Source organism: Juglans microcarpa x Juglans regia, chromosome 1D (genome assembly GCF_004785595.1).
Source record: "Juglans microcarpa x Juglans regia isolate MS1-56 chromosome 1D, Jm3101_v1.0, whole genome shotgun sequence".
In the NCBI taxonomy this organism is placed as follows: domain Eukaryota; kingdom Viridiplantae; phylum Streptophyta; class Magnoliopsida; order Fagales; family Juglandaceae; genus Juglans; species Juglans microcarpa x Juglans regia.
Genome location: NC_054594.1, coordinates 3053115 through 3068750, shown reverse-complemented (window position 1 = coordinate 3068750; position 15636 = coordinate 3053115). Strand labels below are relative to the sequence as shown.

Below are 15636 nucleotides of genomic sequence, written 5' to 3'. Positions count from 1 at the left end.
TATTGAGCAGGGTGGTATCGTTTTCCTTGAGACAACAGCTTTGGCAATGTTCACTCGATGTTTTGCTTCTTATCTTCACTGCGCCACACATCTTTTCTCTCTCACTCAATCATCTGATGAACACAAGGAAAAATCTGAACGTGATGAGTCAGGGACTCAACCAAATGATAATTCTGTTAAGGAGCATGCTCAAAAGACTCTCTATGCAGCTTTGCAAGCCAAAAAGCAACTGATCAAAGCTTTTCTAATAGATGTGTCCCAGTTTTCTCTTGTCCTTGTGGTTGAAGACGAATCTAGTATATGTTCCTCTACTCTAGTCATAAGTTATAATTACTGCAAGGATATATCTACATGATTATTTCACTCATGCAGGTGGTGTTCGGGAATTCATCCTTGAGGTTGATATGAAGTTTGAGTTAGCAAATATGAGAAGGAAATTTAAATTTGACCTTTCTCGATTATCAATCTTGTCTCAAGTCCTCCATGATAGTGTGGAAAATCAATTGCAAATTCCTCATTTTTCTTCTGTCACATTATCCGGGGATTCTGCTATAGGATTTCAGCATAAAAATGAGAATCATTCAGTTAATGAAGCAAGTTGCTCCAGTGATCCTGTTCCCCAGAACAAATTTTTAGTAAAAAATTGTGCATCTAAGGTGTTCCGTTCAACTCATCAGAACCATATCTTGAAGCAATTATGTGCTTCTATGGCAGTGGAGAAGCAAGATAATGTTCCTTTGCACCTCAATCAGGTTTGGGTGGGCAGTGGTTTGGTTTCCGGATTTGATATGACAATTTCACTGTCTGAAATACAGGTGAGGATTTTATAGTTTCTCCAAATTTTCAAATAAGTTGTTTTGATTCTCCCCTTAGTATTTGTTCCTGCACTTGATCTATACTTTGTCCAATATTATCAAAATGTGATCTTACCTTGTTTCTGTCTTACAAATTTAAGGCATGTGTCACTGATTCTTACCTGCTAACTTTGCTTCAGATGATTTTGTCTACATTCTCATCTTTCTCTGGGTTATTTGGCATGAAAATGACAAGCAAATCAAACGAAAGGCACTGGTCCAGTAGGCATGAATTGGAAAATAGTATGGAAGAAATGGTTCCAAATGGTATGCTGATTTTTTTTGATAAATAAAAATTGATTAATGCCAATAGGCATAGCCAAGTACACTGGATGTATACAAGAGAAAACACCTAGTTGGGGTGCAAAACCTAACAAAGCCCTAGCCCCAGCCCATCCAAGAAAATGAACCTAACAAAGCCCTTGCCCCAGCCCATCCAAGAAAATGAACCTAACAAAGCCCTACAAATGGTATGCTGATTTGTTTAAGGGTTAAATGTGTTTCTTGCAAATTTAATTGATTTGTCTTATGAAACCCCTGGGCTTGGCTCAAGTGGTTAAGGCCTTGGCCTTGGTGGTTTGCTCTCTCTAAGGTTCAAGGTTCAAATCCCACTGGGTGCAAACAATCTCTAGGCCATCAGGCTTAGAGATTTTTCCCTTGAATTACCCAATGCGTACTTACAGGAAACTCCTTGTTGAGGGCCTGTGCACATTCGGGATTAGTTGGGACACTGTTCCCGGACACCCAGTGCTAATAAAAAAAAATTATTTTTTCTCGTGAACAAAATAAAGATACAAAATTAATGGAACTTGAATTAATCATATCGATGATCTCTACAGGAGCAATTGTTGCAATTCAAGATGTCCACCAGCACATGTACTTTACTGTTGAGAGTGGAGAAAATAAGTACAGTTTGGTTGGGGCGGTTCATTATTCTCTTGTTGGAGAAAGGGCACTTTTCAGGGTATGGAATTTCTAACAATACACAGTTCTATTTAATGTATAGTCTCTGTAAAATACCAGTTTCTTTTTTTAAAATAATTTTTTTAATGTAAAATTGTATAAGTTCTACGTAGTTATATGTATACATATGTAAATATCTGGTTCAACACGAATGGTGGATCATAGGTATTCGGCCAAATCCTTTGGTTTATTGTGTTAGTGAGAAGGATTGCTGATTATGCATATGCTCTATTTAGGTAGAGTGCTGGGATTTGGGGCTTGTCATTTAATATGGATTATGATTTGATTGTGCTATAATCCTTACTTCTTGATACTTAGGGCCCGTTTGGATACTTAGATTATCACAGTATGTTTGTGAATAGTAGTGAAATGGTTTGAGTTAAGATGTTTTATTGGGTTTTAGGAAAGGAGAGAGAAAAAATTGAATAAAAATATTATAAAGTTAAAAAAATGTTTAATATCATTTTTGTTTTGAAATTTGAAAAATTAGTATTTTTTTTGTGTTTTGTTTGGGAGTTTGGAAAAGTTGTAATGATTAGGTAATGATTAGATGAAAAAATAGAAGATTTGAAATTGAAAAGTGTTTTGTGTTTGAGTGATGTTTGGGAAGGAAATATATGAGAATACTTTAGAACAATTGTGTTGCCAAACGGGCCCTTAGCATTAGTTGAAGGAGTATATGGTGTTGGAGAATGTCACACAGATAAGGATAGATTTTAGTTTGTAAGAGAGGTTGAAATTTGAGCTTTTTAGAGATTTGAATGGTGGATGGCTTTCACTTTGATTTCCTTTCTAGACTCTTCAGATGGCTTTCTTCTCCCGCTGAGCTCATGCGCCCCCCCACCCCCCATCCTCTGGTGGAAAAAAAGAAGAAAAGTGGTGATGTATTAAAAATTTTCACATAGATATTGCATTGATGTCAAATTTAAAGACGTCTGATTTATCAATATCACAAGAAGTGTTCCTATGATTCATCCACTCTTTTTTGTGGGGTACTTATTGATTTTTATTGGTAGTCTTTCAGATGCCATCATGATGTGATGCTTGATATCTGCTAAAAATTATTGTCTAGGTCAACTACCACCATCAAAGAATATGGAAGTCACAAGTTGTATGGTTCTCCTTGATATCATTGCATGCCAAGAATGATTTGGGGGAACCCTTGCGTTTAAACTGTAGTCCAGGATCAGGTTTTGTTGACATCTCTAGCACTAACGATAGGAGTTGGGCACTTTGGAGATTACTTTCTTGTGAGCCCAAAAGTTATAAGGACGATATAGACTGGGAGCCTTACAATCAGTTGGTTAAAAGGACCTTTTACCTCATGAACAAGCAGAATGATTGTGCTGTTGCTTTTGTTAATGGAATTCCAGAGTTCGTAAGGAAGCCTGGAAATCCATTCAAGTTGAAAGTATTCCATGATCTTTCCGTGGCTCGTGATGCTGTAAAGCTAGATATCCACCCTGTGGAAGCTCCGCAAACTAGTCTGCAACATGATGCACATCAGGGTGAAGAGAAAACTTCTGGGCTGAGTAATAACCCCCCTCCCATTGATATCAGAATTGACAAAATTTCTCTCACCATTGTTCATGAACTCTTGGATACAAAGGACAGATTCCCTCTCCTTCGTGGTTGCATTAGTAATGTTAATCTTATTCTACAAGTTCTATCTACTAAAACCCGTGTTATAAGCACATCAAGTACTGCAGTATATTACTTTGATGCCCAAAGAAGCTTATGGTGAGTGTTTAGTCCAATAGCCTATCTTTGAAATTGTTTTCCCATCTAACTACCTTCTAATAAGTCTTCCATTTTGGTTTGAAATTGAAGGCGAGAACTTCTTTACCCTGTTGCAATATGCATATTTTATCGTTCTAGTTCCCAGATTCAGGATTCAGAAGCTCTTTCACGTGGAGTGCCTGTTCATATCTATTGCAGATTTAGTGAGGTCAGTAACATGATTTCTCAAATCATATAGTTGTTGTTATTCTCTTTCTTTTTCTAATTACACCATTTTTAACATATTGACGTATGGTGCCCTAGCAGTTAAACATATCCCTGACTGAGCTTTCATTAGACATGCTTCTCTTTGTCATTGGGAAATTAGAGTTGGCTGGTCCTTATTCAGTGAAAAGCTCCATGATTCTAGCCGATTGCTGCAAGGTTTGCTACTCTGTCATGTTATTGTTTTATATGAAGCATTAATGCATACATATATGTATATATGCATCACTGCATGCAGACACATGCACTTGCTTGTTCTTTTTATGTATCTTCTCGCAAATAGTTGTTGTTAAGGTTAATATTTATGTTGGAAAATTCCAATGTCAAAACATGGGTCATTGAGTTGTAATTTGTTGCATTTGAGTTAAATTTTAGTTCTGATTGAGTCACTCAGCTGGGTGGAAAATCTATATTGTATGAGGGGACGCCTAGTTTTTCAATGTCATGACTTCTCACGCTTCAAAAATGTGTTATTCATTAGAACATAAACAGTGATCTAAATGACAAATAAATTTGGTCAACCATGTCGTCGGTTCGTTATTAAAAAATGATTCTACTGCACATGGCTATTTTGAAAGACATTATCTTTTATTTGGTTTCTGGTCGTCTCACATTTTGTCAATTTTTACCTTCACTCTTATGTTTGTTTGGACATAGATAGAGACTTGTGGCCAAGTAGCCAACTCTTGAACTGGAAATGATGCAAAGGAGAGTCCAAATATTCTTATCTCTGGTTTAAATCACCAATTTTTTCAAAAGAAATAAGAAATGGTGAAATCAAATCATTTAAATTTTATTATTTGACACTCACATGTGGAACCAAACGTCATGTGGACCAACCTATTAGGTAAGGGGTTTGACATTTTACATTGGGGAGGTAGAGAGAGAGTTTGAATGCAGGACTATTTCTTTAATTCCATGTTAAATTATTCAGAAGTTCAAGTTCATATAAAAGAGTGAATTTAATCATTTAAATCTTTACCAGTCCGAAATACTACCCACTCATGTGGTTATGTCAAGTGAGCCTTTTGAGTTTTTGGAGTTATGTAAGTTTTTACCTACTATATCCTATGGGTTGCCTAGTAAGCAATCAAAGGATAAATCTTTGGATGAATCTAATGCAGCTCTCTGAGTCAATGATGCCAAGAGTAGCGGTGGCAGATTTTTCTATTCGATGCCTCCCTATTTCTTTTATATAAAAGATGAATGCCTTTTCAAGTCTTTATCTAGTGATTGTCTATTGGCTATCGGTTTGGTGATGGATGCATTGTGGATATTGATATGTATGAATTTGATTATTACCAAGAAATAAGTTGAGATGCACGAATCCAAATATGACTTGGAACCTACTGTCAATTGGCTAACATCTATTGTGGAACAAATTGTTATTGAGAATATAGTATATTTTCTAGTAAGGAAGTATATGGGGCATATTTTTTGATAAATATTGGGTCAACTTTTTTATCTATATGATAGAATGTAGACAGGAAGGAAAAATCACCTTCTTCCTCGCCTTTTCTGTTCGAACGCCATTCTTTATGTTAGAATATAATTTAATAATAAAAGTTACCACTTTCTATTAGTTTAAGCTTTTGGGAGAATGAGTGATTTGATAGCATCAGAATAGAGGTCCTGAGTTAGAACTAGGGGTGATTTCGGTGTGGTACGGTCGGTCCTGAGGAGGTTTTGCGGACCGGACCGGACCTATTCGGTCTAGGGTTTTCCCACCATGGACCGGGCCCAACAGCATAAGGATTGGTCTGGTCGAACTTTCGGTCCCATTCACGATTCACATGTAAAAAAAAAACTTCATGATGCAAACAATAAGAGACTTAAGAGAGAAATTAACAGGCTGTGAGAGAGAGAGAGAGAGAGAGTACCAATTGGCAATTAGGGAACTTGAGACGCAATGGAGGTGCTGTGAGCTTGCTGTGACGGAGGGGCAAGAGAGGGGGATCGCGCGCGCGCCGGGGGGGGGGGGGAGGCGGGGCGGGGACAAAGCCCGTAAGTTGGAAACGAAACAACGCCGTTTGATTCAAAATTGGACCCAAACGGCGCCGTTTGAGGGACGGCGTTAAATTGAAAAAAAATAAATGGGTTGCGTGAAACGACGTCGTGTCATTTCACGCAACCCATTTTAAGAATTTGCCTGTAGTGACTTAAACGGCGCCGTTTAGGTCCAATTTTGTACCAAACGGTGCTGTTTCTGGGAAGGCAGATCATGTGTGTTTTTCACTTGTAATTCTTTTATCTTTTTGACACATAAATTAATTAAAAAATGATTTAAATTAGTAAAATTAAAATTAAATAAACTATTTAATGTGGATTATTTAATTAACTCATTAAAAAAATAGTTAATGATAATTATATTTATGATGTTAAATGTTAATTGCTAATTTGTTACTAACTTAGAGTATGTCAATGACTCAATGTATTATAATTTATGATTTTATGAATCTATGATAATTTTCAATTTGTCAATATATTAAACTTTTAAGTTTTCACATTTTGTATTTGTAATATTACTAATATGATTAATAAATCATTGTATTAGCCTATTAGGTATATATAGTTATAGTGATATTAATACTATACTATTATACATATATTATGCTATAATCCTATAACTCTTATAATATATTAATATATACTAAAACTATATATTATACTATTATAGTGTTACTGTTACTACTACATATAGACTTATAATGATATAGTGATACTAGTACTATATATTATATAATAATACATTGATACTAAATATATATAGTGATAGACTTATTGTGATTAGTTATTATGATTAGTATAACTATATAATAGTAGTAGTATTAGACTATTAGTAATATAGTATAGCTATATATTAGTAATATTAGTTATAGTGATTTAGTATAAGTTATAACTATATTAGTATAAGTATAACTATAGTCTATATTAGACTATTAGTATTTTTTTTTGATACCATATTAGAGTCTAGACTATTAGTATTAGTTAATAATTACTTAATGGCGAGTTAGTGATATGATTATGTTAGATGAAAATTATATAATTAATTATATACAATTATTATATAATTAATATATATAAATTATAAAATATATATACCGATAAAAAAAAAAAATTATAAAATATATATTTTTTATTTTCATTTGGTCCGGTCCGGTCCGGGGTGAAAAACCCCCTGATTGTGGACCAGACTGAATGAATTTGGTCCTATGGAATTTGGACCAAGACCGATCTGGTCCAGTCCAGACTGAAATGGCTGGTCCGGTCGGTTTTTCTGGTTCTGACCGGTTGATTCTCACCCCTAGTTAGAACCCTTACTCACATTTCACCCCATCAAATTAAATATTGCATGTGTTGGACTCACTTTTTTTTGGAGAGTTAGGCTCACACATGAGGGAGAAGTGTTAAAATATAATTTAGATAATGAAACTTACCTCTTCCCATCAGCTTAAAGTTTTTGGGAAAAATGATGATACAACACTTGGCATAATATAAAAGCTAGGTTATGATCCTAGAACCTACTAGATTATGATCCTAGAACCCGCAGATTATTTGTTTACCATGCTTCCAGTGCCTCCAGAACCATGAACTTAGTACTGTTTTGTGTGATTTAACTTTTTAAGAAGGTAATTTGAACAATGTGATTAATGTGGATGGTGCTATTGAGTGCTATTATTTTTTTTCCCGATACAATCTTGATCACTATCTACCCCTAGGGGTTGGCTCTAGTGGCAAGGGCATTGGCTTTGGGGGTGGTACTCACTCTCCCCAAGTGTATAATTCAAACCCTTAGGTGCAAACAATTTTTATGGGCCATGTTCCATCAATAAAAAGCTGATGATTTACCTGATCCATGTGATGGGAACGCGTTGCATGGGTTTGGGGTTTAATTGGATAAAAGACGTGTAGTGTTTGCATGGTCTCCGGGATTCCTCATCATCAAAAAAATTTGATCACCATCATATTAGTTAGATTATAGTTTTTGGCACTTCATTCTCTTTTTCTCTCTCCTCTATTCATGTGAGCATTTATGAAGAATCCTAAACATCTCTTTTTCTGTAACAGGTGGAGAACCGATCAGGCTTAAACCTTCTTTGTCAATTCTACAATGAGCAAAGTTTATCAATAGCTAGAAATCAGTTGGCTTCTGTTTTTTTAAGGTACCTTCCCAAAATATAGCAACCATGCATTTTCATGTATATGAAGCGAGCTGAAATTAGAGTAGGTGTCGTATTTGTTGCTCTTACGCTTTGCAGTAACATCTCTTAGGACCTGACTTTTCATAATCACAAATGAGATAAAATGTCCCATCTGGGCCCATGATTCATGTGTTATCATATCTGTTAGATGACAATGGCTATCCATTTGAGACCACATTTCTTTTGTGAAGAAAAGGTTGAACTCTGTCTTTATTTCCCTTTTGGTTTGATTCGCTGTCTATCCTCTATGAGTGAAGAGGAATAATAGTCTTATTCTGATTACACATTTAATAAATAAGGGAAATATGATTGCTAATTTGATGCTGCTGCTTGAAATGTGCTTTTAAGCAATAACCTGCTTGTTGTTTCCTCTAGTTTCATGCACTCATATATACATGCTTGCTTGAGGTAAACATATGTGTGTGTTTGTGGGTACTTTAACATCAAAATATGACAGGTCTTTTCAAAATAATTATTAGCCAGAATGGACTAGAGTTTTCAAGTATTAGCAGTGTAATGGAATTTGATCCTTAAAAAATATATTGATTGTTAGAGATTCTTAGTTTTTGGGGGTAATTTACACTTAAAACTTGCTTGTATGCATGTATTTTCATCATACATACACTAACTCCATTTGGATTGCTCTGTGATTTTTGATTGATTGAGCAATTGATCTTATCAAGGAACTCAGGTATAGCCAACCAATCTCCAGAAATCAAATCAGTTGTTTCACTTCAACTTGCCAATCTTGGATCCCTCAAAACTTCTCCCATTTGCATTTCGCTTTTAGAAGCTCAAGCACTCGCTTGGAGGACACGAATAATGTCGGTCGAAGGTATATTTGTCTATTGTTTACAATGTCATTGAATATCTTTGGTTTTTACAACCAGCCATATGCCCTTTAGGTGTAGCATGCATTCCGGTATTCATATGTTGGATCAGACATCTCATCACTTTAGGCCCCGTTTGGATTGAGAAGTGATCTCATCTCATCTCATCATTACAACTTTCTCAAATTTTCACAAAATATAATAAACAATTTACCTTTTTCAAATCCCAAAACAATAATAATATTAAAAAATAATATTTTATTCAACTCATATAAAACCATCTCATCTCTATCAAAGGAAAACTAGGGTTTTCTTTAAGATACAGCAGCTAGGCAGCCAATCTCCTATTTTACTGGGTTGTGGCTAGGGTTACATGGCAACTAATCTCCTATTTTACTGAGACACAGCAGAACTGAATTTCAAATAGATTAGGATTTATTTACTAATCTTATCTTGTATATAAATTAAACTTGTACATATTTAGATAGGATAAAGTCAGGTTAGTTTAGATAAGATAAAGATGTAGTTTGTTGAGATTCAAATTGAATTCTCAATCTTATCTTTGTAATTATTTCTGGAACTATTTATTATATAATGAGAAGGAAGCACCTCAAAGGGGTGATCGACCAAAATCTGACAATCTCATCTCATCTCTCAATATAAACGGGACCTTAGTTGTTCGGAAGATTCTTTATATTTAAAAGGCAGCATGAGAAGAGTGTCAATGAATTTGTTAAAGGTGGTTACTGATGTTAGTACTTCAATTCTATTTTATTTTTAAATGGAAAAATGCTAAATGTACTTAAGAAAAACTTGCAAAAAACTTACTTCTCCACATGTTAGTTATTGATATGTTGAAAATCATGAAATTTTAAATTCAGAATTTGAATTTCAAATGAAAACTAACAAAATGAGTCTTATAAGTAAAAGTGTAAGTACTGTAGCACTACTCTTTTTAAATTTATACCTTTTTATGACTTGACAAAGTGCAACATGGGGTTGATTTTTTATGAACTCTGCGACCGAAATTAGTGCCATAGCAGTTTTAACTCTGAGGATAGTATGTTGTATTTCACTCTATGTATATGATGTTATGTAAACTTTTAAACAAAAAATTTCCTAGTTAAAGTTCTGTTTGACCAATTGCTTTCAATTTTATGATTTAATCTGGTTCATTTTGAAATTTGATAGATGGAGGATTTTTTTTTTTTGGGGGGGGGGGGGGGGGGACGCAGGCTAGACTTCTCTTTGTTAATTGTAAGAGCCCATGTAACATAAGATACAAAAGGATTACCCTTATTTTTTACAATGTGAAGTAAGTGATATACTTATGAGGATTCCATGTGAGATTAATTATCCATTACAAGAGAGGTGGTATTGCTGAATAGCATAGCTTTTATAATATATAGAAAGACAGCTGATTGGGCAGATCAGCTTGAGATGAGCTTTCTTGGCTTCTTAAGGGATGTTTGGAAACAATTTCTATCCCACCCCATCTCATCTCATCTCCTCTCCTTCCCAAACATCATTCAAACACAAACACTTTCAAACTAATCACTACAACTTTTTCAAGCTAATCATTACAACTTTTCCAAACTTCCAAACAAAAGCAAAAAACAATTCAACTTTTTCAAATCTCAAAACAAAAATAATATTCTAACAATATTTTAACTTTATAATATTTTTTATTCAACTTTTTCTCTCCTTTCCCAAAACCCAATAAATACTTAACTCAAACTGTCTCACTATTATTCACAAACCATCTTACTATTCACAAAATTCTCATTTCATCTCATTCCCCAAGCATCCTCTTAATCTTGTTATCTTGATGGGTTAATTTATGAATTCTAGTTTCCCAATTTGTACAAAAGATTTCAACATTAGATCATATAAAATATTCTTGGGCTTAGCTTATCCCGTTATTTCTTTGAAACAGATTCAAAAACATACCCTGGGCCTTTTCTAGTAGTTGACATTTCAAGAAAATCTGAGGTATTTTCCTAAATTTATTTGCACTTCTGTATTTTATTAAGTTCATGATTTGCCTCATTTTGTTGATTCCTTTTCTCTGTAGGATGGATTGTCAATTGTAGTTTCTTCTTTGACAAGAATACATAATGAAACTGGATTCGCTATGGAGTTACGATTTCAACGACGGGAACATAATGACAATGAGATTGCTTCTGCATTGCTAAAATCGGGAGAAACAATTGATGATTCTCTGGCCATGTTTGATGCTGTAAGTTTGTCGGGTGGATTAAAGAAGGCACTGGTATCTATAAGTGTTGGTATGCATTGGAACTCCAGTTCTTTGAGTCTATCCAAACTCCAAATTTTCCAAGTCATTCATACTTCTTTCCACTATTCTATCTCTTCCTTTTTTTTTTTTGTCATCATTGTCAGTCTATGATGTTCTTTAGCAAGTGGTATGACTTATACCCATTGGTTAAAATTATGGATAAATGTGTCTTGTCACTTCAGAAGCACAGATCTCTAGTGGGTGTCAATGTAGATTTGAAGCTCCAATTTGTTTGCATGTATTTGATCCTTTAATCTACGTAGATGTTGTCATGTAAATGATGATGCTACTCCTTGAATTTGTATTATGGTGATAGTTTTTCTTTTCCTCTTTTGGGTGTTGTGAATAGTCAGGCATGGGTTGAACTTGGAGAAGTGCATCTAGAGTCTCATGTGATCCAAAATATCAAATATCTTTAAAATTGAAGGGAAAAATGTGACTGCTATAAAGTGGCATATGTTTGCTTGTGTTTTAAAGAGAAGTTATGTGAAAAATCACTTTTTATCAAATGGTGCTATGTCTAGCCAATGGCTCATATGCCAATTGGCACCTTTGGTTAATTTCACATGTAGATTCATGGGCAGTAGGTATATCTACGTTATAAAGAGTAGTATGTATATATTGAGAATGAATGTATACACAATGTACTTACAAAAGTAAATTATGCACAAAGTTACTATTCGTGCAAGAAGTTTGCTTTTAGTTCAAAAGGACAATTTGTAGAATCAAAACAAATGTTTTCTTGTTCAAAAACCAATTTCTATTGACTCGGAGGAATGCACTAGAGTATTGATGTTTATCAGGCACACCTGAATTTATATGCAATAATATTTATCTTTGACCAAAACAAGCCGTCTCTGAATATTAGTGGGAGGTGTAAAATCCATTAAGAAAAAAGGTGCTTATTAGATTATCATTGGCCAAGAGAAGGGTTTCTTAGGTGCAGCAAGTGATACCTTTTGTGATGGCTCACACAAATGTGCTCTTGAAACGAAAAAGGTTCGTAGTCATATTAGAAAGGTTTGAGCTTATTATCCAAGTTTATGGTCGTTTTCTTTTTCTTGGTAAGTCCTAGTTGTGGTCTTGAGATGGAAAAGTTCATATATGCACCTTAGTCATAGAATTTAAGGAATCTGTAGGATTTAATAATAGTATTTCAAAAAAATGAAAAACTAATATTGGGAGATTCCAAAGTTGGCGTAGCACACTGGCAAAAGATTGAAGGTGACTGTGAAAAGAAGGTTTTGTTGGAGGACGGGGGGTAAGGTCTAGAGTGTTTATCTTGCTGCTGACCAAAATGACAATAATTTTTCAAGATTGATAGTGGAAGTTTAATTGGTGAAATTTTTTAATTATATTATTGCCTGAAATCAGCCTCGTTGGCTACTGATGTGCAGGTAACTTCTTATTTTCCTTTAGACCTGAATTTTCAGATGGCTCAACAAATTCTAAGGATTCCCTTTCAGCGGAGTGGTCGGATGATCTTGAAGGTGGGAAGGCAGTTCGTCTCTCTGGAATTTTGGATCAATTAAGCTATAGAGTCCGAAAGGCTTTGTTTGTTGGATCTGCAAAATGTTCCTTCAGTACAGCACACTGTGTTCTCAAATCCAACGGTTCACATGTTGCAAGCATTCATTTTTTGATTCAGAGGATAGGAAGAGATGTGCCTGTCGTATCTTCTGATAAATTCAGAGATGGGTTTAAAAATAGGGATTTACCTGTTGCTTTACAAGAACAAAAGGAAATTTTTCTTCTTCCGACCATACGGGTGTTCAATTTATTACACACAGAGATTTATGTTGTTTTGAGTGAAACAGGTAAGCTGAAATTCATGGAATGATAAATATTTCTCAGTTTACAACTGATTTGGCTCATAACCGTTTATCACTTTCTCTTGTGCAGATTTATGTACAACTCGTGGCTATGAAAACATCGGGAAAGAAGCAACCATATCATGTGGTTCAACATGCGATCTTTATGCTAATCCTGCCATTATTTTCTTCACTGTCACTTTAACTGCTTTTGATACAAGCTGCAAACCAGTGAATAGTGGTGATTGGGTCAAAAAGTTACTAAAGCAGAAAACTGATGCCCATCATCTGGACATTGATCTGGATTTTAGTGGTGGAAAGTATCGTGCTACCTTAAGATTGTCTCGAGGGGACCGAGGCATATTAGAGGTTATGCTCCAGCAACATTTGCTTTTAGCGTTCACTTGATTTTTTGTTGGTCAAAAGAGCATCAACATTAATTGGATGGGCGCTTTCTGCCTATTTATCACTCATTTAGATATTGAATAACTTATACATATATTTCCTAATTATTTCTACTTGGTTCATTGTGTTAATTAGATGCCTTGTTGGAAATCTAATCTTGATATTTATTTGCAGGCTGCTATTTTTACATCATATGCCCTGAAAAATGATACTGATTTTTCTCTGTATTTCTTTCCACCTGATAAGAAGCCTCTATCAAGGTAGTCACTACATTTGAGATAAGTTAAATTTGAGCATCACTCTAGGTCGCCGACTATCTTGATAGCCATAAATATATGTATATGCAGGGATGAAGCTGGGAAGTCTGGTTCCAACATACCTCTGGAGTTGGGATTACTTGTGCCTCCAAAGTCAATTAAATCATGGTTATTAAAGTAAGTTAATTTATTCACAATGGATTTATGAATGTGTGAGTTCCATTTTTTCTATGTATGCCCTAAAGTTTGCTAGACTTTATAAGCATTCCAATTCTGTCTTATGGGCATCTTATGTACCCTCTGTTGCTAGATCTAACAAAGTGCAGCTCAAATTGTTAGAAGACTGTGCATCAGAGTCGCTACTAGACTTGGATGCATTATCAGGTCTTACAGAGATAAGCTTGGAAGTAGAAGAAGGATCTGGAGTCAAATCTACTACAAAGCTTGGGGTGTCCATGGGGCCACTTTCAAGTAAAGTAGATTTGCCTTCTCAATATGTGACCATGGTCCCACGTTATGTTGTATTAAATGAATCAGGGGAAAGTATCACTGTCCGTCAATGTCATTTACAGGTATGCTCTCAATATATTAGTGGAGGTGCCTTTTGCTTGAGCTCACGTCTGTGTAGATTTCTGTTATGCATGTTCTTATCCTTCCCTCCCTTGCTTTCTGTCTCTCTGAAGGATGACATGACAGGCATGATCTGCGTTAGCAGCAAACAGAGAAAAACTTTACAGCTGCGGAATGGAGTTAGCAAGAGGACAGAGTTTAGTTTATTTGAGAATTTTATTAGAAAGCACAGAAATGCTAATGACGACTTGTTACTATACATCCAGTTTCGACTGAATGATTCTGAACTCAATTGGTCAGGGCCAGTTTGTATTGCTTCGTTAGGACGCTTTTTCCTGAAGTTCAGGAAAGAACAATCAAATCAATCCACTGCAGCAGCAGTACATATAACAGAATTTGCAGCTGTTCATGTCGTAGAAGAAGGTTCTTCTCTTGTTCTGCACTTCAAGAAACCTCCAGATGTCAGTCTACCATATCGAATTGAAAATTGCTTGCAAGATGTAGCTATAACTTACTACCAAAAGGTTGTGCTGTTTTTCCGTTTTCCTTCCTTATCAACTTCTAATCTAGTAGGTGCAGATTGGAAATGTAATCTGCGTGTTAATTTTCTGTATTTTTTAGCAGGAAAAATACATAATCCCCCTCAAAATATCATCCAATTTGCAATCGCACCCCAAACTATCTATTTTTGCAATTGTCCTCTCAAACAAGGGGTGCTACCCGCCTGGGCGGGCAGCCACCTGCCCCCCCAGCACCCTGTCCCTGCCTAGTCGGGGTGGCTATATTGACCCCCACACCCCATCCCTACCCACATCTTTGACTGTCCGCATCCACCTGCTAGGCAGGCGGATTGACACCACCGTCCGGCCACCCCGTCCACCAACAGAAAACCAAAGTACAATAATTGTACATCCATAGCACAAAATCGCGATTCCATCAAATAAATTCTCAAAATCAACAAAAAATCTCAGATCTATGCATAGATCTACATATTTGTGCACAGAAACGCAGAGACCCAAAATCGCCATTCCATCAAATAACGCACAAAATCAACAAAAAAATCTCAGATTTATGCACAATTCTACATATTTGTGCACAGAAACACAGAGACCCAACTCATTGACTCACGACAAAGGTTGTGGGTCTTAAAACTCACAGATTCACGGCCCCGATCGTGGGTCTTTGAATAGAGACCCATGACCAAGCCGTCGTTGTGGGTCGTACAGTTGTAGACCATGACTTGGCTGTGACCCACTACCTTAGCTTGGCCATGGGTGGAGGAGGTTTCAGAGGAGGAGAAAAAGAAGAAGAGAAGAAATAAAGAAGAGGAGGAGAAAAGGAGAGAGGCGATGGTGTGAGGAGGAAGGAGAAGAAGAGAAGAGAGGTGGGTGGTTGGAGGAGAAAGTGAGAGGAGAGAGAAGATTTTTAGGGTTGAGTTTTT

General features: G+C 35.7%; 1 protein-coding gene across 1 annotated transcript in view; it reads left to right on the top strand.

The window, feature by feature from the left end:
* The window catches only part of LOC121240545, a 38068-nt gene that overhangs the window by 9313 nt on the left and 13119 nt on the right, over nt 1-15636 (top strand). Inside the window, 17 exon segments of the mRNA XM_041138005.1 lie at nt 11-296; nt 373-815; nt 995-1121; nt 1694-1818; nt 2890-3557; nt 3648-3765; nt 3864-3980; nt 7890-7984; nt 8707-8858; nt 10790-10845; nt 10928-11141; nt 12550-12969; nt 13055-13332; nt 13543-13628; nt 13716-13802; nt 13936-14197; nt 14309-14719. Coding sequence (XP_040993939.1) covers nt 11-296; nt 373-815; nt 995-1121; nt 1694-1818; nt 2890-3557; nt 3648-3765; nt 3864-3980; nt 7890-7984; nt 8707-8858; nt 10790-10845; nt 10928-11141; nt 12550-12969; nt 13055-13332; nt 13543-13628; nt 13716-13802; nt 13936-14197; nt 14309-14719 — 3945 coding nt within the window.